Source organism: Protopterus annectens, chromosome 8.part0 (genome assembly GCF_019279795.1).
Source record: "Protopterus annectens isolate FY-2018-M chromosome 8.part0, PAN1.0, whole genome shotgun sequence".
Classification (NCBI taxonomy): domain Eukaryota; kingdom Metazoa; phylum Chordata; order Ceratodontiformes; family Protopteridae; genus Protopterus; species Protopterus annectens.
The window spans coordinates 348,047,702-348,072,395 of NC_056741.1; the positions used below are offsets into that span (position 1 = coordinate 348,047,702).

Here is a 24,694-nt window from a genome sequence, read left to right on the forward strand (position 1 = left end):
TTAAGACAAAATACTTGAGATAATATAGAAAATACATCTGAGAATTAATGTGTAAAGAAAGATCATGTGATGTGATGTTTTTACTTGGTATGTGTCATCATATTCAAGATGATAGTATATAATGTAATTTTCAGAAAAATAATGCGAAAGAAGAGCTTATGTCACAAGAAATTCCAGAAAGACTCTTTTGCAGCCAGCCACACCTCAAGCAACATGACATTTGTTCAACTGACTTGTTGCTGACTTATTTCAGTTTGAGATTAATATAATAATCTAATTTGTGTATATTACTGCTACTCAAAGTTATGAGAAATGATTCAATGAGAAAAACTTCTATTTCAGTGTATTACTTAATGCCATGGCCTCTAAACATGGGGTTCCAAATATCCTAACATTGTTAATAATCCTAATTTTGTGAATCAGCATTTTCACAAATTTTCAAAAGAATGGAAGTACAGACATTCCACTACCAGTCTAGGATATCCACAGTTCAATGTTTTAAATGTTAACCTTTGTAGTTAATGAAGGAATGAAGACTCAATATAAAATCACCACTGCCTTCAGTATCCCTTCAGACTGAGGTTAAACCACATGCTCAGGAAGTTTGTTAAAGCAGTAAAGCAGAAAAAAAGTCCGATAACAACTAAACAGCAAGATTGTTATTTTCAATATGTCCACAAGAAATAAGTGTGAGTATAAAATCTAAACTGAGAAGCATTCAGCGCAAGAAGAAGCTGCAGTGTTAAGGTGATCTTTAAACCCCAATGTTTTCCTTTACTGAAACAAAAAAGGGGTTGCTTACCTACGGTTAACAGAAGCCATTTATAAAGAAACAGGGATGACTTCCTTTCAGAATGATGACAATCAAATTAGACTACCAAATGTGACAGAGGAATTATGGGAAATGACCCAAGTACTGGTTAGAGAGACTGTACGAGATTTATAAAATTGCTCTGAGCATGACACTATATCAGTCTGCTCCAGACATGGTTCTTTATATATGATATAATGATACCTGCTAAGATATCTCAATTGGATGTGACTTTACCAGATGTGACAGCAAAACAACTGGTTAAAGAAGAAAATTGAAAATTCCAAGAAAATGGCATGTTTTCAGTACATGCTATGATAGCAAAGGCTAATATTTGTAGCTGCTATTTGTAAATAGTGAATGATCATAGGAAGTTACTAGGCTAATGGTGAGTGAGTAACCCGTGTACCATTTGACTTGTGGATACACAGCATTTCCAATAAAGCAAGGTCAGAGACTGCCTTATATGCAAGGCAGAGATCACCTCTGAGCAGTCTGTGTGAAACAGAATAAAGTGACAGTGATTTCAGATTATCCACATAGGAGAGATGCTGAAGGCCTTGACTTTTCCAAGTGAGGAACCCTTGTGGTTTCTTCAATTGCTCCTGGTGCCTGGAAAGGTACATACCAAAAGGGGTAGTGTACTCAGTTATTGGCCTGATGAGGGAAGAGTACCGAGAGGTTATAACTTATTTTTTTCTGGAGGCAATGCCCTTACTTATGAAATGAGCAATCTAGAATGCTCTTCTTACCACTGTGTAGACATGGTGATCAAAGGTAAGGCTGCTGTCAACCTGTGTGCCATGTCTTCACCACTGAGTGCGTACTTAATGTGTTGCTATTGATGTGGTAGTTAGCAGGAACATTGTTCTTACCAAAAGGGATGATAATACATTTTTTTGCATTGAGGCTAAGGCCACGATTTTGGCACCAGTCATTTGTTTGTATAAGATCCACTTGTAGGCTGTTGACATCATTTGGAGATTCTATGACTGCAGTCATCAGCAAACTTTGTCAGCCACAGATTTTTAGTTTTTGCTTGTACTTCAGAGAAATAGATTACAAAATGTAGAGGTCCCAGGACTGATCCCTGTGGAACACCACTGGTTAGAGATCTGCTGTTGGAGATGGAGTCCTCTATTTTGACTATATGTCAGTTTCTAAATGCTGTGGTTTTGAAACTGTATTCTATGTGGCATACATTGCATAGTATAAATAATTTCAATTTATAGTATAAAGTGTAAACATTAAAGCTATACAGGAGGGATTTAACATATAAGTGGTATCTCTTTAGTATTCAGTACATATATGACTAAGTGCATGCTGTGTGTCAACTACCATGTTTATCCATTCTCTGCCATGTCAGTACACAGTTCATATGCATCTAGCATGACTCTCTTGTATGCTGATTATAATTTCTGCACAGTGGTCAGCAAAAGAACAGAAAATAGCCTGAACAATATTACAGCTAGGTATGATTTAATATGTTTACTTAATGGAGTACTTCACTGCTTGCATGCTGTGTATAAGGTACCATACACATCTGCACAGCTGCTAAACACAAAATTCCCACTTACTCTCAATAATGCTATGCATATTTACAATTAACACTAGTGTATATATATATATATATATATATATATATATATATATATATATATATATATATAAATGATGTATCTGTTCCTGTCATCCCAATATGCAGACTGCTAGTTTTAAATTCAAAACCTTTCACATAGCTCACATAGATCTTAAACACTGTGCCTAGGATTCTCAGACAAACACTACACAGACATTAAAGGAGTCTGCTGCATAAGGCAGCTCTCAGGTAAGCTGACATGTATTGCCTTTTAGTTGGACTCATCCACGCTTTCAATATACATGGTAAGTAGCAGTGTGTTTTGCAGCATTTGAATATTAATCCCAGTCTGTGTCTAACATGGGAGCAAATCAGAAAGTACAGTTGTGTACACTTACCATAAATATATATGTTCGATTGTATTCACTGTTGCAGTCATCACCTGTGGGTTATCCCTGATGTGGTAGCTCTCGGCTGGCCCGAATACCAGAGTCAATGTTTTTCTGTGTCAGCTGCTGTTCCTTGTAGACTAATGTCAGGTCATCAGTGCTATAAAGCAAGGCAGCTGACATCATTACATCAGTCTTTCTTGCCGTGGAGCCCGTAGCAGAAGCAGTTCGCAAGTGTGCCGGTCGGTCATTACTGCAACAGTGAAATACGAAGAACATCCATAGCTACATCATCTGGTACCCTGGGCAGTTTATCATGAGTGGATTATTGGCATTGATTTAAGATAATGTGGCATCACATAACTTCTTAAAGGAATGCCAGTACTGTACTTGTACCCCCATCAACAACTCCTGATTGCATTTCCCAACAGCTTACAGCTGTGCACAGCAGGACAGTAACCCCCTTTGCCTCACCCTAGATATGGCTCTGAAACAACTTAACTTGGGAAATAACATAAATATAAAAACACAGCATGCCCTAAATTATATAGTATGCCATCATCTACATGGTTTGTATGCAATCAAACATAATTATCTATTCTCAAAACCAAAAAAACACCAAAAAAGCACCCGAGGAAGAAGAAATTTAGTTTTTAGCATAAAACACTTTAATTGCACTATTCATCATTACAAAAATTTTTTGTGTGTTTCTGAAGAAGTCAGTTTGACGAATAGCGCAATTAAAGTTTTTTATGCTAAAAACTACATTTCTTCTTCCTCGGGTGCTTTTTTGGTGTTTTTTGGTTTTGAGTGTCATTTACGCTTTTGCCACACAGCTGTCATTTTGTGTTTTAAAATGATCTATTCTACTGCACAAAACAAAAGTTGTGGCTGCATAGGAATCTTAGATATTTCCACATCTGTGCTATTCCTTTAGTCACACCTTTGTTTATGTGCAACAGAATTTGACAGATAACTTTTCAAATTCCTGTGCATTTTAGGAATTCTGATCTAGTTGACTATCCCTGGAGCAATACTTATATTTAAATCCATTCAGCATATATGTTTTTGTTTTGTTAAAAATCTCTAACTATACCTAATATTTTATCACACAGATTGCTCTCTCTTTGATCTGCCGATTAATATGTTCAAAGGTGATTATTAGGCTATTGGCATAAGAGCCATTTTAAGTTTAGCCACTTATTGCTCTGTGGAATTCACCTCTGTAATTGTATGTTCAGTCTGTCTGATTGTTATAGCACTGGCTTATGTAACTTATTAACTGAAGTGTTATTTGATATCTCTATATGTTGTATAAATTATTGGAGATTTATACCACTTATAACAGTCCCATATAATTCTACCATGATGTATATCTTGACTTATCTTTATTAGATTTTAATGCAGATTCTGTGATTAATTCCTTCGATTTTTTATATCCTGTGAACTAATTTTCATATAAAATTATGTCAATGCTGTTATTATGAGTGTACTTTTTGTCTTTGGGAGTAGCTGAAAACAATCCATGGACTAGTTCACTTAGTTATTAGCAAACAGATAAGTAAAATTGATTATGGCTGTTCATTAATATGATCTCAGGCTTTCCTCCACTCACCTACCTACTACACCATCCTCAAAGCTTCAAACAATATTGACACCATTAAGTAGCAAAAGGCAAATACAATAATTGGTTTTCCACTGATACTGAAATCTTCCTCATACAAACATTTTGCAGATCCAGGAAAATCAAAGTAGCCAAATATTTTCAGCAAAACAGATAGAAATAATCAAAATTACACACAGGTGTTTAATGCCTCTAAAAATAAATTTTCTTAGTTGTTCTTTGCCTTTCTAATAACCAAAGAACAAAAAGAACATAATAGTTCTCAAAACAGGCTACATTTAAAGGGAAAGGAAATGTAAATTTGCTCATTTATTATAACTGTTTGGTTACAACACAGTGCTTTGATTTACAACACAGTGCTTTGAGTTACAGAAGAATCACTGATAACATGTAGGAAGAATAAATGCAAAAAAAGTGTCAATCTTGATGTCTATAGTTATCTTATAAGTTTTTAAATTAAACAGTCCACCACATGTTTTTTAAAGACTGTTCAAAAGATGACAAACATTATCATATTTGATGGATTAAAAATTAGAATAACACTTGTTACAGTAACAGTCACATTGTCCTTCTATCATACACAAAAACACATGCACTCACATGCACCCACACACACACACACACACACACACACACACACACACACACACACACACACACACACACACACACACACATGCATGTATACACACAGGCACACACACACATATGCATGCACACACAGACACACACACATATGCATGTGCACACACACACACACACACACACACACACACACACACACACACACACACACACACACACACACATGCACACATGTACACACAGCCTCAGTAAACATTAAAGTGTACTTTTGCATAAACATATAGCACTGAAACATTGAAAAATCTCAAGGCTGTGAGGAAAAGATAAAAGGATCCATCACTTACCACTCTTTAGGAAATGGATGGCCCTCTCCTTGATCTCATCTGTTAATTGCTTGGTGTTTTTCAGGTACTCCAGAATGTGGATGTTGGGTACAAAATGCACCATGTTTTGTTCCCCACAACCATATGGCATGACAAGTAACTTGTCAAGGTTCTGCATTGCTGTTCCCATGATATCACCTGGAAAAGATAGATAAACAGTGAATGCTGAAGTGGGAACACTCACCATTCATACTTCGTACAGCCGTCTTCAGTGATGTGGACTGCACAGAGTTATAAAAATATTAAAAGGCAAATGGAGCATTTTTTTTTCAAAATGTACAAATTCAGACAATAACCAGCAAATTAGTAGTACCTAGCCTCGAGCCTACCTAATATGTAAGCTGTTAACAACATAGTCAAAAAAAGGCCTTCTTACAGCTCCCTATTGAAATATCGAAATGCCAAGTGCCGACAAGCCAAAAAGAAAAAGACCGAAAAATGCTGTTATCCTTTAAACTTCTTTTCTGCAGGGGAGCAGTGTTGGGAACAAGTCCCCCAATCCCCATAGTATGCCAACTCTGATATTACCATACTTTAGAGAAAAGGGAATATTCCAAGAAATGGCCAGCCTCAACTTAGTATATTTAAGTCTGTTTTTCAGCCACTCAGTCTCCATTCCAAATGGTTACCCTGCAGGAACATAGGAAAGGGTGGGGTAATGTTCGGCGGTTGCTGCTAGGCTTGCAGTTCAGGACACCATTCAGAAGTCTAGCTCAACATCACAGCACAACACTTGGTTAAATAACTTACTCAGAGTCACACAGTAAGCAAATGTAGACTGAGAAATTCAAACCCCACACCAAAGGAAGAAGCTGTTTAACAAAACACAGCATTAATCCCCTGTAATACCTCTTAAACATCTTTGTGTTTTTTTTGTTACCCTGTTTTGTTTAGGTTTACTAACTCATGGTGGAACAATTAAGCTATGGTTAGTGTTCTATAAATAGCTGGTGTAGGGGATTGGCCATTGGATTTATTGAATTAGACAGACTAAAAATAAATGTCTAAAACTGCAGCCCAGCATTAGGATGAGCTTTGGCCTTCTCAAGTTATAAAAAGATAGAGTCTCATAAGATCTGGTGATATCCCAGAAGGGAAATGATAATTTTAACTTTTATTTGAGACTTGAGCCCAAGATCTTCAGCACACCATACCAATATCATTGCATGGGGCCACTGTGTGCCTCTGGGCAGGAAGATGTTGAGTTTTAAATTTAGAGCCTTGTCCATGCAGCTAGACACCCCCCAGAATGGTGATTAAGATCAAATTACAAGCATGCGCATGCACGCACGCGCGTGCGCGTGCACACACACACACACACACACACACACACACACACACACACACACACACACACACACATATATATATATATATATATATATATATATATATATATATATATATATATATACATACACATTGACACACAAACATTTTAGTACTCATTTGGGACTTAAACCCAAGACCTCAAGCATACTGTGTTGATGTCACTGTACTAAAAAAATCCTTTGGTAGATGGAAACATTGGTGGAAAAAAACTTAGTATGGATCCAAGTTTCAGATGTGTAGTGGTATGATAGCTGTTATAACACTGTTGCTGATTTTTCTAGAAGCAGCTTGCACATTTCAAACACGATTGCCATTGGGCATGATAAACACTATTTTAGAATGTGTTTTGTATTGTTTTACTGCATAGAGCTTGATTACTATGCCAAGGCATTTATTAATGGCCTTCTTCAGGCTTCATTTGGGTCTTGATGGAGTTTGTTTTATAATAGAGCAGGACAAGTGCTCAAAATCTAACTTGTCTAACAGACCTCCTACCTGTAATATAATGCAATACAAGTCTTTGTATCAGTTGTACTTCTTTATAAAAAGATGCATCAACCCCAAATTTCATTATAATCAATAAGTAGGTAGAAGATACAGATCCCAATACAGTGAGTAGGTAACTATTGCCCCTTCTCCAACACACAAAGAGAAATTATTTGGTGATTTTTGTCTCATCCTGGTTTTGAGTATAAACATCATGTGTCCAAATGATAAATGGCATTGCAAATTCCTTCTGCAATCACATATCTTTAATAAACTCCTCTTCTTTGTTCTTTATCTTTCAGTGTAACTGGCTGTTTGATATTATCTTCTCACAAGGATGACAATATATTCTAAACTCAGTTGCTGGGGGGATCCATCTAATTAACCCAATGGCTGTATTTCTTGCACTCAGCTGGTCATTTATTCATCCGCCAGGATAAGTGTCATGTTTTATTGGCTTGTGTGAAAGTCCTCTGGCCCAGTTGTTCCCTGACCAGTTAGCCTCATCATCCCATTTGTTCCTATTTTGGAGGAGAGATACAGATGTTAAAAAGCAGATATCGTTTGGATGGACTCTGTTAGCTGCATCCCTTCAGCTGCTTAAATATTACTTCATGAGAGGCACCCAGGAGGTGCCTGCTAGCTACCACACATATGAATTTCCTGCATGAGTTGTTCAGCACTTAACAGCATAGGGATGCTAGGCTTCCTGCTAAATGTAACACGCCAATAATCCTGCAAGTGTTGTCAATGCAGTGAGCTAATCTGCCACACTCTTCCCAGGATGGATGAGCTAGCACTGGTAATTTACTTCTATCCTCTTTTGATTGGCTGTAACAGCATCATGCTGCTAGATGGAAGTAGTTAATCTGGGACACAGTCAGGGCTTTACCCTTCTGCACAATAGGGCTGGGGCCTCCATAATGTCTTTCTGAGTCACACCTCAAAAGGGGCAGTATGGAGGGCCCATCCCTGCTGTGCTTTCCATAAACACAAGAATGGACAATGCTCCACTTCTGAAAACAATAACTCAAAAATTGTGGATGTTAGATTCAGAAAATGTCATTGCCATGGCCAAAATACTTGTGACCTCAGATATGGTATGAATATGTATTGAAAGGTAAAATACCCATCAGTTCTGGAGAGATACAGAACATTGTCAAGTTGTAATAATGAACAAAAAATAACTCTTATTTTGAAGAACATACAAACTTTATGAGATATCTGTTAATCTTATGGTATTTCTGAGATGCAGCATACAAAGCTTAAGAAACTAGCCTAGTATGTTTTGATTTTTTTATACTTCTGTAACATGATTCAAGACAAACAGAACTTACCATGCCTTTTAAGTCATATATATTTGGTGGCACAGTGGCACAGTGGGTAGTGTTGTTGCCTCACATTCTGAGGTTGTCTGGTTTAATTCTCAGCTGGGGCGCTTCTGTGTGGAGTCTGCATGTCCTCCCTTTGTTTGCATGGGATTCCTCCACGTGCTCTGGTTTCCTCTGACTTTTCCAAGACATGCAGTAGGTGAACTGGATACTCTAAATTGGCCATAGGTGTGAGTGTGCACATGGAAGAACTACAACAACAGGGCTAGCTGCCCAGCAGTATAAACCTTGCCTCTAAATGATCAAGTCAAAGAAAATGTTATTGTCATTCAGAACTACACAGTAGTGTAGCTGAACAAAATTACAGTGCTTTGTTCTCAACGCAGGAAACAGTTGCACATATAGACAAAGAAAAATTAATAAAATATCATTTAATAAGTAGCAATTAGTAAGTAAAGTAGGACAGCAGTGACCCACACCCATCTCAGAACAGGAGACAAGGAATAATATGAAGGTAATATTGTCAAAGTAAAAATTGAAACAATAGCAGCATATCTATGATTAGACTGAATTATTGCACAGTTTGCATATTGCACATTACAGTCCTTCAGTGTGTAAGTGAGCTGCCTTAGTATTGCACTTAGTTATTGCAAATCCATAAAATAAGCCCCTTGATAGGCTAGTTATGTAACAGATGTCATGGTTCACTTTTCACAAGAGTTCAACAGTCTAATGGAGAGAGGAAAGAAACTGTTTTTTAGTCTGGTGGTCTTCTAATGCAGCCTTCTGTATCTTCTGCCTGAGGACAGGCAAGTCTACAGAGCATTGGCAGGATGCGTTGGATGGCTGGAAATCTTTTTGACCCTGTCAATTCATTGGCATTTGTGTAGATCTTCCAGAGGTGTAAGGGAGGTGACAATGTTTTTTCTGCTGACCTTACAACTCTCTTGAGAGTCTTCCGATCCTGATTGTTACAGCTTCCATACCAGACTGTAATGCTGTTGGTCAAGACACTTTCAATGGTGCCCCTATAAAAGGTTTGAAGTATGGAGCTTGGTAATTTTGCCTTCCTAAATTTCCTTAGAAAGTTTAAGCACTGATGAGCTTTTTTGACTGTGCTGGATACATGGACTGACCAGAATAAGTTCTCTGTGATATGAAAACCCAAGAACTTTGTACTCTTGACCCTTTCCACTGTCATCCCTTTCATCACTAGAGGTTTGTGTGGTATTTGAGATCTTCTGAAATCAACAATCAACTCCTTTGTCTTGCTGACATTCAGTGCTAGATTTTTGCTGTCACAACAGACCAGTAGTTGATCAGTCTTGTTCCTATAGGCCTCCTCATCTCCATCTTTGACCAGGCCTATAGCAGTGGTGTCATCCACAAATTTGATGATCCTACTCGGCTCATGTCTGACCATGCAGTCATGTGTCAGCAGAGTGAAAAGGAGAGGGCTTAAGACACACCCCTGTGGTACTCCTGTGTTCAGGATGATACTTACGGAGCTGTTGTCTCCCACACAAACCTTTTGAGGCCTTTCTGTAAGGAAGCTTAGAATCCAGTTGCATAAATGAGAGTCTATACCCAGTTGAAGTAGCTTTGATATCAGATTCTGAGGGATGACAATGTTGAAGGCAGAACTGAAATTGATGAATAGCAGTCTTTCATAGCAGTTTTTGCCTTCCAAGTGGGTCAGTGCTTCATGGAGAGCTAGTGAGATGCCATCCCCTGTACTGCAGTTTGTCCTGTATGCAAATTGCAGTGTGTCCAGTGTCACAGGTAAGATCGAGGCTATATGATCTTTGACCAGCCTCTCCAGGCACTTCATTGCCATCGAGGTTAAAGCAACTGGTCTGTAGTCATTCAGAGTTGTTGTTTGTGGTTTCTTGGGTAGAGGAATGATAGTCATCTCCTCGAAGCATTTTGGAACACTGGCTAGATGGAGTGTAGTGCTGAAGATGTCATTGAGTACTGGAGTCAGTTCTGTCGCACATTCCCTTAGTACCCTGCCCGTGATGTTGTCAGAGCCAGCTGCTTTCCTCGGGTTGACATGTTTTAGGGTTCTGGTGACATCAATTGTATTGAAGCTCAGCACCGCTGCATCCTTGTCTTCAGGGATTCTGCATGCTGATGTTTTGTTGTCAGCATCAAACCTACTGAAGAATTTGTTCATTTGGTTCAGAAACTCAGTGCTATCATCACATGAAGCTGATGCAGGCTTGTAGTCAGTGATGGTTTGAATTCCTTTCCATAGTTGCCTGGTATCCTTCTGGTCCTTGAAGTGGCTTTGGATTTTTCTGCCACAGGATCTTTTCCCCTCTTTGATACCTTTGTTCAGTTTGGCTCTGGCCACACTTAAAGCTTCCATATCTTGGGATTTGAAAGTTGTATTTCTTACTTTCAAGAGCTCGTACACCTCACTACTTTGCCAAGGTTTTTGATTTGCCCATATGGTGATACGTTTGGTGTTTGTTGCATCCTCCAGACACTTAGAAATGTAAGCTGTGACCAACTCAGTGTATGTATCCAAGTCAATATGGTTGTTTGTCACAGCAACCTCTCTAAACACTGACCAGTCTGTACAGTTAAAGCAGTCTTGTAGAGCTGAGATTGCTCCCTCAGGCCAGGTCCTTATTTGTTTTCTAGCTGGTGTACTGGTTTTCAGTATGAATTTATAAGCTCCTTAGAGGTGGATAAGGTTTTGCTTTATATGCACCTTTGATGTTAGTGTAGACCTTATCCAGTATACTTACCCCCATTGTGGCAACATTTACATGATGGTGGTAGTGGGGTAATACAGTCTTTAGGTTAGACTGATTGAAGTCTCCTGCAATTACTATTGGATGCTCTGGATTTCTGTTTTGCAGGTCACTTATAGACTGAGCTGTCACTGATTGAAATGATTGTCACTGTTGAAGTGATATCCCAACTCCATGGTCAAAAATGTGGAAAAAGGAGTCATGGATGGATGGATATAGAAGATGTACTGTGAAGGTTGGAACTGAAAGTTGCCACATGGCTGTTTCTGGGCATTACACAGAGTACAAAGCTCAAATGCTTGTCCATTTTTCTACTCAAGCCACTTTTAAGTGATTACAGTCTGGTAGCATAATTAGGGTGGGGCAAAGGGGGTATCTGCTCTGACTACAAGGTGTTAGATGGCATGAGCAGCAATTGCTTATGAAAAGGTACTTCAGTACTGGTATTCAGTGATGCTAAGGAGCTGAATTTCAAACCCACAAAGATTTACTGATCACAACAGTGAAGATGCAAAGCTGCAGCTGATCCTCAGTAACACATACCCATTCCATTGCCACCATAGGCAGGAGTGACCAGACTGGTTTTGCCACCTCCTTCACTCTGCAAGTGCAGCTTACTCATCATGGAATTGTAGTAGTTATGGTGAGTGAGTCTAGTGCAGTACAAGAAGCCCCACTCAAAAGTGTGAGTAAAGGCAGGGTAACAGTCAGGTACCTCTCTGGTGCTAGAACCCACCATATCATAGGCACTAAAGTCCCTTCACCTCAGGTATGATTATAACATAATCACTGTTCATGCGGGTGAAAATGACTTGTGTTTTGCCCCCTTAGACCATATGTTGAAGGACATGATTGGGCTCTCTGAGTATGTCTCAAAGGCTGGAAGTAAACTAGACATGAGCTAAGGGGGCCATTTCTAAGAATGATGGCACAATGCAAGCACAGGTGACTAACTCTAAAAGTCAGCTTAGTTACTGGTTTTGTTCTGAGGGGACTCAACATGTGACATACTTTTTTAGTGCTTTCCACTTTAATAACAAGTTTGTCCCCTCAAACAGAATACAACTGACAGAAGCAGAGGCCGGTAATGGGAATACAGACTTTACTTATTAATACAGGAGCTGTGTCTAAGATATACTTCATCAACAAATGACCTGCTAAATATGCCTGGATCCATAGACAGAAAAAAAATGTCTAGTGCCCTGCAGAGATTGAGAAAACTGTTATGAAAAAAAGAGATCAAAAAAGTCCTACTACTCATGGGATTCACAAATTTAGTCAAGGAGTGCATAAGGCTGAGGCATAAAATAGAGTCATAAACAATCCACTGAAGTCCTGCTATCCCCAAGAATGTCTGCAAACACAGCTGCATACCTGGAACTTGCATACCTCTCAACCTATTAGAACAAGAAATCTGAACAAAGCCTGACAAAATGGGGAGACAAAGGCCCAAAAATAGGGACCCATGCTTTTCAACATTTTCATTAACAACCTTCACTCAATCAACCCTGAAATGACAGTTATCGAATATGCAGATGACTCTACCTTAGTCTGTGCCGCCTCCAATCTACCTGAACTCCTGACTAAAACTCAAACAGCTTTTTCCACTACCGAAAACTGGATGCACCAAAATCATCTCTCTCTCAACTCTAATAAATCTAAAATACTTCTCTTTCCTCCCTCCAGAAATTTCTCCTTTGACAAGAATGCTTTCAAAGTCCTTAGCCAAAGCAACTCTGCCATTGAAGTGGTCCCTTCTGCAAAACTCCTCGGCATTACCATAGACGAACACCTTAAATTTGATATCCACATCCAACAAAACATAAAGAAAACCCATCAAAAACTAGGCATGCTCTATAGAAATAACCGCTTTCTCTCCAACTCCGCAAGGCAAACTATTGCTAATACCTACCTCCTACCCTCTCTGTTATATGGAGCCCCTCTACTAACTAACCTATCTTCTTCCAACACCTCTAAACTCAAAACTTGCTATAATAAAATCTCCAAATCGCAACTAAATCCAAAACCTCTACTCACCACTGCCTAACCCTACAACCTCTGAACTGGCTGGAACTCTCAAACCTCCTCGACTATTTCCAACTAACCACCGCACACAAATTAATATTCTATCCAGATAAATGCCCAGCCATAACAAACATCCTTCCCCCTTACATCCCAACCAGATCTCTGAGATCTGAACACCAACATTTAATCTCTGTCCACAAACCCAAATGCCCTGCAGGCCAACTCCTTCTCTCTTTCACTGTAGGCAAAAAATGGAACTCTCTCCCTCCTTCACTCAGGACTACACCTAACTCTGAATCCTTCAAAACCTTACTTTACTCTTACCTATCCACTAAACATAAATGCTCCTGCTTTCACCCTACATAACAATCTTAAGAATTTCCCCTTTGAGCTCTCCATACTCCTGCGCTTCTCTGCACTATTACCTCTTTTTCTATTCTCTAATTAAACCTAAGCTAACATACTCAGACTAAGCATCTTCTCTCTCTTGACTCCAAGTATTGTATATATTGTAAATATCAAGTAATTCACTGATGCTTATTGTCCAGTCAGTCTAAACTTACTGCCCTGAATGTAAATACCTACAAACTGTGCTACCTATGTCAAAATTGTATTTCAATGTCAATTTATCCACCTGTACCTGATTGCATATATGTATTTACCACTGCATTATGTAACCTGTGTATCCATATATGTATGTACTTACCATTGCATTATGTAAACTTTGTAACCATATTGCTTATTGGAGCTTTTCTCCCCAGGCCTCCACTGAAAATGGGCACACCACTGGCCCAGTGGACTTCCCCAGTAATCAAACTGAAATAAAATAAATAAATAAAATAATATCGCTCTTATAAACATAGAATGTTGCTAGAATAACAAGATTTGTGTTAACATGCATTTTGTGAAGGATATGAAGTCGGAAACTCAAATGCATGTCATTATTTAGTAATGCAGTTATACTTAAAGGTAGCCCACTAACAATGACTCACAGGGCTGTTATCAATGGAAACCAGTGCAGCAAATGTTCTCTTCACTAAATTATCATGCAAATGGTCCCTAATACACATAAGTGGCAAATAAGGCAAAATCATGTACAAAACACTCAATGCCATGTACAAGGAAATCTTAATGTTGCATAATGATTCCCTGACCTTTCTGTACAGTGACCATAGTGTTATGAAAATGCTTAGCGCTATGTGTTACATAGAAAGTCAGTCTGGCACTGTATTATGTACACATAAAAACAGCAAGACATTGGGAGATAATTAGGGTCATGAAGGCCACATGACTAGCTCCCACCCTAGGGGACCAAACTGGAAAGTAATGATGGGAATTACTCAATTAGGTTGCACAAAGAGGGATACTCTGCCAACGTGGCAGCCATCTTCTCCACCTGGTAAGGAGTGAATTAAGATCTGTTCATGATATAATGGGGGATGTACACTCCACATACATACGGTGAGGGTTCAGCAGATGCTAAGGAGAGGAAAACTTTGCATTGAGTGTATTTAAGAAACCAAGCTCAAGGCCACAGAAATGCACAAATTGACATCTAAAGATTTTCCAGTAATTTATGAGGATCATAAACCTGGGGGGAGTCATTATGCTTCATAGGGCCATTGCTGTACATACAACAAAGGTGCAGGGTAGTGGCATGGGAAGGTGGCTGATATGTGAGAGGATTCCAAATGAGGAGAAATGGATTATGGGTAATATCTATACCCCCAATCAAGATGAAGCCAATTTCTTATAGACATTTCGCACATTATGAGAAGAAGCATGTCTATGAAGCTTTCCACATTCTGGTGCGGGATTTTAATTTGACACTAAATGTTCAGAAGGACAGACTGTTTGGTAGGGAGGAGTACTGCAATAAAAGTCAGAGGGTAGTTATGAGCTGGATGGTGACTAGTGACTGGGTAGATGTGTGGAGGTCTTTCCACCCTGGAGAGATAAGGCCCATGTTTTACAGAGACTCAACATGCCAAAGAAGCAGAATATGGAGATCCATCCACCCCGGAGAGATAAGACCCATGTTTTATAGAGATCTGCACATGCCAAGGAAACAGAATAGATTTATTGTAGGTTCAGAACCATCAACTGTACAAGTTATCAAAGCCCCAGATACAGGACACTAATTTATGAGATCATGCTCTGCTTAACTTGATGGTCCATATTCAGTCTGATGAAAGAAGGGTAAGAATTAGAGATGGGCTCACTTTAGGTGGAACACTCCAAATAGCAGTCATAAGTTATTATCATTAATTGAAGAGGTAAGAGAGATGAACCATGGGAAAGATCTGAGTTCTGAAGAGACTTAATGGAAAGGGAAGGCTACTATAGGAAATTGTGGGAAGCAAGAGCATATGAATTTAATCACCAGCTAAAAGATATTCAAGTCAGACTAAGCTGTGAGAGAGATAGGATTACACTGAAAAGCGGGAAATGCAGCTATGTACATGATAATCACTGCTGGACATCAAGAATGCTGAGGCCAAAGTTGGAAGGAAAGGGCTGTGAGAGGACTCTAAATGAGGAGAAATGGATGCACAGTTTGGCTTTTCATGGGTTGGGTACAGACAGTGAGTATCTCAGAGGTTATAGTGCAAGGAGGTAGTCTTTAGTATGGCTGGGGATATCAAGGATGCTTTATGTAAATTTTATCATGATTGTATGCTGAAGACGAAAATTTTGGTAGGATAGCTCACTGACAAATGATTGCAGCAGGGGAAAAGACCTCTCCTACCAAATGTCCAGTTATATTTGTAAAAGAACATTATTCCCTTGGAAGTCTTTAGAGCCACAGCTAAGCTGAAGTCTAGCAAAGCCCTAGGCTCGAATGATTTCCCAGTGGAGTTCTCTAAGAGTGTGAGTGTGTGTGTTGGGGGGGGGGGGGCAACTGGCTTTGATGTTAGGAGATATTTTCAATGACTGGGGTTGAGAAACCCAAAAGGGTTAGTATACAAATCAGGTCATTGTCACAGTAATACCCAAGAATAAACAGGGTAATTTATCATTACTTGATTTTTCAGCCTACTTATCTCTTTAATGCTGAAGTAAAACTTTTGGAAGGTCTTTTAGATGGTCTACTCCCCAGTCTGATTCAGGAGGGACAATAATGGCTTTGCTAAATGGAAAAGCCATTGTGCACAATTGGAAAGAGGTTATTACCTTCTTATGTGAAGTAGAGGGCAGAGAGGATACAGCAAGAATGGTGTTTTTTGACATAGCTAAGGTATTCGACTCTGTCAGTTGGTCTTTTTTATGGAAAGTTATGGTAGAGAGGAAATATGGGGAGAACTTTTTACTGTGGGTGAAGGTGCTTTACAATTGTCCCACTTTTAAGATAGTAGTTAATAGATCAGGGGCCAGACAGGAATGTCTGCTTTCACTGGCAAGACATTGGGAGATAATTAGGGTCATGAAGCTCACATTAGCTTGAATTCATATCTCCTTTCTGTCTGGTTTGTTGGGCCAGTGTGAGATACTAATGGCAGAGAAATCTAAGTTGCTGGTCTTCAAACTTGTGCCATCATTTCAGGTGTGCAGGAGCTGTCCACACTTCATTTCATTCACTAACTTTGTTTATTTACTAGGGATGGAGGAGTTGGCAGTTCATATTCATGCCTGTCTTGATGGGGTTGAGTGGCCAAAAGGAGTTAAGAGTATGCTCATTTTGTCAGCAGATGATTATGCTTTGCTAAATGCAAATATGTATACAGTGTTAGATGAAGTTTTGAGACATTTGCAGACATTTAATGAGGCATCAGGATTACACTGTAACACCGTAAAGTTTCCACTGATAAAATGCTTGGTAATTCAGGCAGGTGGAATAAAAAAATCAGATGCCAGGAAAATGTGATATATGCACAAGCCTCGGGTTTTAAGTTACCCATACATTTTTTGATACCATAGAGGAAACCTTGAGTGGTGTACTATATAAGGAGAAGGTCCTTTGTTCCAGGTTAGAACTCTTTTACTCCATTTCCATCAAAATTAGGGTGGTGCACACCATGATAATGCCACATATTCTCTATGTATTTAGAAATGTGCCTGTGCCACAGGGGCTGTTAGCTGTATAATAGGTAAGGAATGGGATGCATCTCAATGGTCATTGGATGTTACCACAATTTGTGGGCAGTTTGGAGCTTGCCTATCAAGGCAGATATGCCCTAGCATGAAAATTATACCAGAGAGTACACTTAAGTAGTAGATTGGATTTCATGGAAACTAGGGACAAAGGAGCCAGCTGTCAGAGGGATGGATGAAATAATGTAATCAATGCTCAGGCCTTCCTGCTCCTTATTCTATATTTGTCCCACACTCTCAAGTGGGGAAGAGGGCTCCAGGTCATATCTGACTGCACCCTTTGGTTAGGAATTGTGTTAGGAAACCAGATAGCGAATTTTGAGAAATTCATTGGGTACAGCAGTTATTTGTACCAGAGGGGATAGTAGAGTTTTTTGACTTTGACCTTTTAAAGGAAAGATTCAGGCTAAGAAGCTAGGACTGGCTGGTGTATGTACAACTTCAGCAGGTTTAGATGAAGCATGTTATTTTAGTGCAGCAAGAGAGAGCAGAGTATACCTTACCTTGTGAAGACAGGAAAAATATCCGGAGAGGTATTATAGATGTTATATAGCAGAATGTCTGAGGAAGGTATGCTAAGGCAGTAAGAAAGCTTTTGCAGAGTAGATGGTATATACAAGAACAAGTCATCCTATTAGTGAATTGAAATGATGGCGCAAGTTTGAAGACCAGCAACTTAGATTTCTCTGCCATTAGTATCTCACACTGGCCCAACAAACCAGACAGAAAGGAGATATGAATTCAAGCTACTGAAGGTGTTGGCTGTTTAATGCAGACAATGCTGATACGTTTTGGGGATGCTCCAAAGTAAGTACTTGATGAACCCATATGGTGCCATTGATCAGGTCAGTCTTTAGGTGAGGATTGGAAGTTTGGGTTGTTAAGCATTTTGTTACGCATCATGTGGGGGGGGGTCACTGAAGGTCTGGGAAGTGGGATGGTCCCTTGTAAGTATGTTAAAAATGTACTGTGCACAACAATGGAAGTCAAGGGATCATATTCTATATCTGAGTATGATTGCTGTCTATGGCTATATCTCTGTAAGATAATTTATGTGTACAAGGGCTCATTAATTCAGTCATCAGTTCTAGATCATTGGCAGACGGTATGCAAAGAGTTAGGAGGGTATATTATTAGTAGTGAGGAGGCACTTCTATGTATTGATTTTGATTGTGGCATAATGTTGTGGATGGAAACATATAAATCTGATTTGTTTTCCTTTCTTTAGTAGTTAATTGAGGATTTTGATCCAGGGTGCTATATTGGCCCTAGCTGAGTGTGCATATAGTTAAATATTCAAATCTCTTGTTGCACCTGTTTCTCTCTTCTGTTATCTACTTGGATCTATATTAGGTTGTCTTTATTGTTTTCCTTCTTTTTTATTTGTAGTTCATTGTTCATTTACAATAAAGCTCAGTTAAAAAAAGAAAGAACCAGAACTTAAGAAACAGCATAAAGGGGACCAAAAATTCCAAAACCATGATGAAGGAGACAGTATATTAAATCCAATAATGCACAACACAATGGTGCTTCTTAGTCTACCCATTTTAATCCATGCCACTTTAAAATCAAGCTAAAAATAAAATAAGTGCCTTCATCCCTTCCACGTTATGGGACTTCAGCAAAGTTGATAAGCACATATTTCCACCTCCTTTTAAAATAGTACCCCCCTCCCCCAATTTAATCACATGGAGACAATTAATTAACTGAATTACATGTTATACAGCTATTTAATAATCAAAAATCCATATAAATAATAAAATGGCATTGATCAATATGTTTCAATTATGTAAAAAATTTCCCTTCTTATTAGTAAATGTAAATATGGATAAATGACCCCTCAGAACACTCCAGAATCTGGTCATTATAATTTTATTCTCATTTAATCAATCACCCTTAATGATCAAATGCCTTCATCCTAAACACACATGCTATGGATACTGAATCATTAAAACCATGTTTTCCCATGGCATGTGTTTTCAGCTGCCAGCATCATTCCTTAAATTTTAGTTTTGTTTTCCATGGTCCTCCTTTCATATTTAATTCTACAACAACAATTATAAAAAATCCAAATGAGTGTCCCTCATATTTTTGAATATGATTTGAATGATTCAGTATCCATGGCATGTGTGCTTAGAATGAAGGCATTTGATCATTACTGGTGATTGATTAAATGAGAACAAAATTGTGTGCGGCTTTATGTGTGACTTTATAGTTTAATAGTGTCATTGTACATATTATGTATAAATATCTATAGCTGCTGTCATTTTTTTTCTTGTTAATAAGCTAAATCCAATGATATGTAATGTACCAAATTCTTTGTAAATATTCATCTGTATGTGGAGCTTTTCTTCCCGGGCCTCCACTGAAAATGGACATATATCCAGTTGGACTAGCCCAGTCAACAAATGTAAAAAAAAAATAAAAAAAATATAGTGACCAAATTTTGGAGTGTTTTGATGGGTTATTTATTCATATTTACATTTACTAATAAGAAAAGCATTTTTAGCATACTTGAAAAAGTATTGATCGATTTTATTGTATTATTGAAATGGATTTTTGATTATTAAATAACTGTATAATGTGTAATTCAGTTATTTAATTGTTCCCAGGTGATTAACTTGGGAGAGGGGAGTACTATTTTAAAAAGAAGTGCAAACATATCAGCTCTGAAGAAGTCCCATAACATGGAAGAGGTGAAAGTGCTAAGTTTATTTTTATCTTTATTTTAATGTGGCATGGATTAAAATGGAAGACTAAGAAGTGCCATTGTGTTGTGCATTATTGGATTTTATACTCTCTCCTTGGTCAAGATTTTGGAATAAAAAAGAAAAAAAGACACTGGAAGATAATGGCCAACATTACTGTTCTATGTCTATATTTAGTCCTGTGGATGTTATAGGATGAAAGTGAATAAAACTCATTTTATTAACAAGTGTATTTTCTTCTTCTTTTTCTTGTTTTAGCTGCTTTTTACTCCAGTTCTGGGATTTTGTTTTTAGTTGTTATATATGTATACATGCAGTGCATGGAGTGTTTAATTACACTCCAGAATTGGGAAAAAAACAAACTTGTTAAATGCTTCCCTGGTGCAAGACCCGATCTTAGCAGTGGTTAGAGAAGCTTAACAAAACTTCACTCTGTGCACTTAAAAAGTGTGGCAGAATAGAGTGTCTAACAGATTGTGAAAGCTGTTTTACATTCTGCAAGAGGAGAGCTGTATTTCTATCTCATATGTGTTCCTCCTTCCATTGTAAACTTTTTTTTTATTGTCTAACAAATAATTTTAATTTTTTTTCAAAAAGTTTTCTTTTTCTTTTACAATTATATATGACACAAACATTTCGATCTTTACAACATGACCATAGGAGTATGTTATACATCATAAGGTGTAGGTCATACAACACATTTATTTACACTATTTACACAGATGCTTTCACAATTAGCTCAATTGTTATACAAAACACCACATACATTCTTAATACCCAAACTATGATTAGTTTGTCAAATCCTGTATGAATTTCTAGGTTCCATTAAAGTGTATTCTTAAGTTGCTATGCGGTTGATTATGGTAATATATTAAAGGTTTGTTCCCAAATTTCTCTGGACTTCATGTTTTGGTTTCTTTTATCCATTACTATTTTGTAAGCTAAGAGATGTTTTATGGCTATTTGTTTAAAATCCTCCCAAGATATATTCAACGGATCTAGCCATTTGACAGCTATATATAGTTTCATTAGAAAAATTATTAAGAGTGTATTTGCTTGTTTTTTGGAGATGTTAGGTGGAAGAATGTGTAATAAGGCAAATGCTCATGTTAATGTTGATGTTTGGTAGCCCATCTTTTGTAACTGTACTTTGAGAGAATTCCATAATTTGTACACACATTTGCAACTCCAAAATATATGCAATAGGTCGGCTGTCTGGTCCTTGCATTGTGGGCATAGTGGTGACCTCGATGTATTGAATTTGTGGAGGACTGCAGGTGTGAAGTATGCATTATTATTAATCATTAGCTGTGTGTAGGCTAATTTTTTAAGTGGTATGATCTTCAGTGTTAAATGAATTGCTTGGGTTATTTGTTGGTCATCTATGGAGAGTTTTAGTTTTCTCCAATAGTTGGAAAAAAAAAGCTCCTTCTGGAATTTAATCTCGCTTATCATTTTATATGAATTAGTAATAGTTTTCCTTGTTGAAAGAATAGTTTTCCAAAGCAAATTGCAAGTTTCCGTTGTAAACTTTTTGACTTTCTGGGAAATCACCAAAGATTATAATCAGTCTGTAATGACATATATTAAAGTTTCATATTTTCTATAATAAACCTGAAGAAGCGCCGCATGGCAGGCACGGAAAGCCGCTAGTTTTAATATAAACATCTTCTTTCATAAACATCATCGGTGACTTCTGATCAATTTTGTCTTTGCTGCATTTTCTATTGTTTGTAAAATGCATGTTGATGCAAATCCTGTTATTCTGTTAACCTTTTAAGTAAATTAAAGCAATATTTAAAAACTGTGCCTGATTTTGATCCTCTGTTCCCCTACTCTTTTTATATATATATAATCCTTAAGCAAAGACGTTGAAAGGTATGCTACTGCCTGTCAGAGTTCACCTTTAATGGCTTTCAAAGAGGATAAATTTAGTGTAGACCTTAACATACTCAGTGTAGAGCTTAACCTAGTCATCAAGCTGATAATGCATTTGTTGTTTGAGAAAGAGGATGGTCCCCTATGTACTGACTTATGGGCAGGGCTAGAACCAACGTGAAAGAAAAGAATGGTTTGTTTGTACGATTTCTGAATTGAAAAGACTAGTGCCCTAGTTTACCTGTCATTTACCTGTCATGGATTCTGGAGAGATTTTAGCACCTATATTTGTCCTTTATTTCAGGATTCCATGCTAAGGAAGCTAGAAGCCTGTAGTTTAAGTGATAACACTTTGTATGACTTTAGTAACAGAAAGTACAAAAGGTAGCTGGGATGACTAAGCTGCACTGCACGGCTTAAATATGTACAATAGTCTATTTTTCTGCATGCCAGGGAAATATAAGTGTTTAGCCAGTGTCCCAAATGTAGAATGCTGACACTACAGGATTAGAGCTACACAAATCATTTGTTAATAAGTAGCACAGACAACGGCAGATGAACAACAAAGAAGCATGAGAAGGACAATTCAAAATGTATATTTTTTCCTAATGTAAAGAAAGGAAGACTTTTAAAGACTGGCATGGAGCACGGAAAACCTAAAAACCAATCAATGTGCCAAAGCCAGGGACTGAACATTAGGAAACTGAGTACTTATTCTACAATTCAATATGTATATGGAAGCTGCTAGGAGTGAACAGTCCATATGATAGATGCATATGTTAAAAGACATTGTGTGAATGAATAAGAAAAAGAAGATGGTGCCCTTGGCCACAGCTATTAGGGAAAATAAATACAAGTAGTGTGACAGACAGTGCAGAAAAATGGCATGATTCATTATAGATAACACTGTGTGTGTGTGTGTGTGTGTGTGTGTGTGTGTGTGTGTGTGTGTGTGTGTGTGTGTGTGTGTGTGTGTGTGTGTGTGTGTGTGTGTGTGCATGTCTGGGTATGTGTGTGTGTGTGTGTGTGTGTGTGTGTGTGTGTGTGTGTGTGTGTGTGTGTGTGTGTGTGCCTGTGTACATGTGTGCCTGTGAGTGTGTGAGAGTGTGTCTCTGTGTCTGTTTGTGTGTACATGAGTTTGTGTTTCCATGTGTCTGAGTGCATGTTTCACCTCAACTTTGCAGAATACTAACTTTTAGTACAATTCTAAACCATTCTGGTTGAGATTATTGGTGGTTAAGATTCCAGTCAAAAGCAGCAGAATAAGTCCAGTTTGCTTTTGCATCCATGGAAGTTCATATAAAAGTAAATAAATAAAAAATAAACAGATCCCAGGGCATATTAATTATGTTTAGACATCAGCTGAAAGGATGGAAAGTATTACTTTATGAAACATTTTTGTTAAATCACAGCATTTATAAAAATGGCAAAAGGGAATGAAAAAGTTACATAGGAATTTGCGAGAACAATGCATGTAGAACAGGGTTCAAGAGGATGAATGAGATTTGAGGGAGGCAGGAACTGAGCTTTTTATATATTGTTTAAGTGAATAAAAGTGTTAAAAAACATGTATCTAATTGTTACTTCTTATCAATAAATGGAACTACCCAGAGAATGTATCTGTTTGTATAGCGTACAATAATCACTGCTTTGCCAGGTAACAGCATACAGAAGTAATATAATAATTATAAAACATCTTACCTATTAAAGAAATGTGAGCCCTGGCAGAACCTTCCACTACATCAGGAGGAAGCTGCAGTAAAATATTTTCCTTTACAGGATTCTCTGTTGAAATACAAGAAAACCATAATGCATGTTATTTTTCACAATGTAACTTGTTTAGTTTCCGTTTGCTATATTTTTACTAGCCACATCTTATCCTTAATTATATTCCTTACTTCTATTTTTATATTTGAATTCAAGAAATATGATTATTCTGAATGTTTATTACAACAGAAACTAAGTCAAACATAGATCAGTCAATTACAGATATGAAATATTATTTGAGCCACAACATGTCTCTCGTTCTGTTTTTTGCTACAGCAAAGACATTTTAGACAACATAAAAAATTGTATTACATAGGGTTTTAGTGTGAAAGATTTTCAGTGGTGAAGTATCTAAAGATATTGACTCCTAGTGAAACCTGCATTAATAGTAGTTTCTTGACCAAAAAAAAGTCAGTCACTGTCGAATTTATTGAGGATAATAATACTGTTACTCTGTGCTAAACAGAGTAAATGTCAAAACTACCCACAAGAGCCTCTAACATCCCTGATTTGGTCCTTACCAATGTACTCTCAGCCTGAATCCCACCCTGCATTTCTGCACCCCCGGATAAATCTGATCACAAATCAGTCAGTGTCTATGTTAGGCCTAGTGGTACCACTCCACCACCAAATCACACAGCTTCTAGGGACTTCACCCTGGTAGACCTACTTCAGTTTGTAAAATACAAATGCAAAATTCCCAGTAGCCCCCCCACACACACACAAATAGACCCAACTCAATGGGCTGCTGCATTCACCTACAAATTTTACCATTACTTAAACAGCTGCATAGAAAAGTCAGCACCCATTCGCCCTAGATATAGGAATAAACCTCTTCTGTATCAATAACTGTAAATCAAAAGAAGGAAAACAATGAAAAGCTGTCAGAAATCCCACCCCCCATCTGAAAACTGCACTTAAACATAAAATCAAGGAACTTAA

The 24,694-nt window shown here is 37.8% G+C and overlaps 1 protein-coding gene across 3 annotated transcripts in view; it reads right to left on the reverse strand.

The window, feature by feature from the left end:
• LOC122808802 (alpha-2-macroglobulin-like) overlaps window positions 1–24,694 on the reverse strand; it is a 476,844-nt gene that overhangs the window by 226,236 nt on the left and 225,914 nt on the right. For all 3 annotated transcript variants that reach the window (XM_044079853.1, XM_044079854.1, XM_044079855.1), the window contains 2 exons: window positions 23,687–23,770; window positions 5,333–5,509 (listed from right to left, as the gene is read on the reverse strand). In XM_044079853.1, coding sequence (XP_043935788.1) covers window positions 5,333–5,509; window positions 23,687–23,770 — 261 coding nt within the window. The remainder of the gene's footprint in view (window positions 1–5,332; window positions 5,510–23,686; window positions 23,771–24,694) is intronic.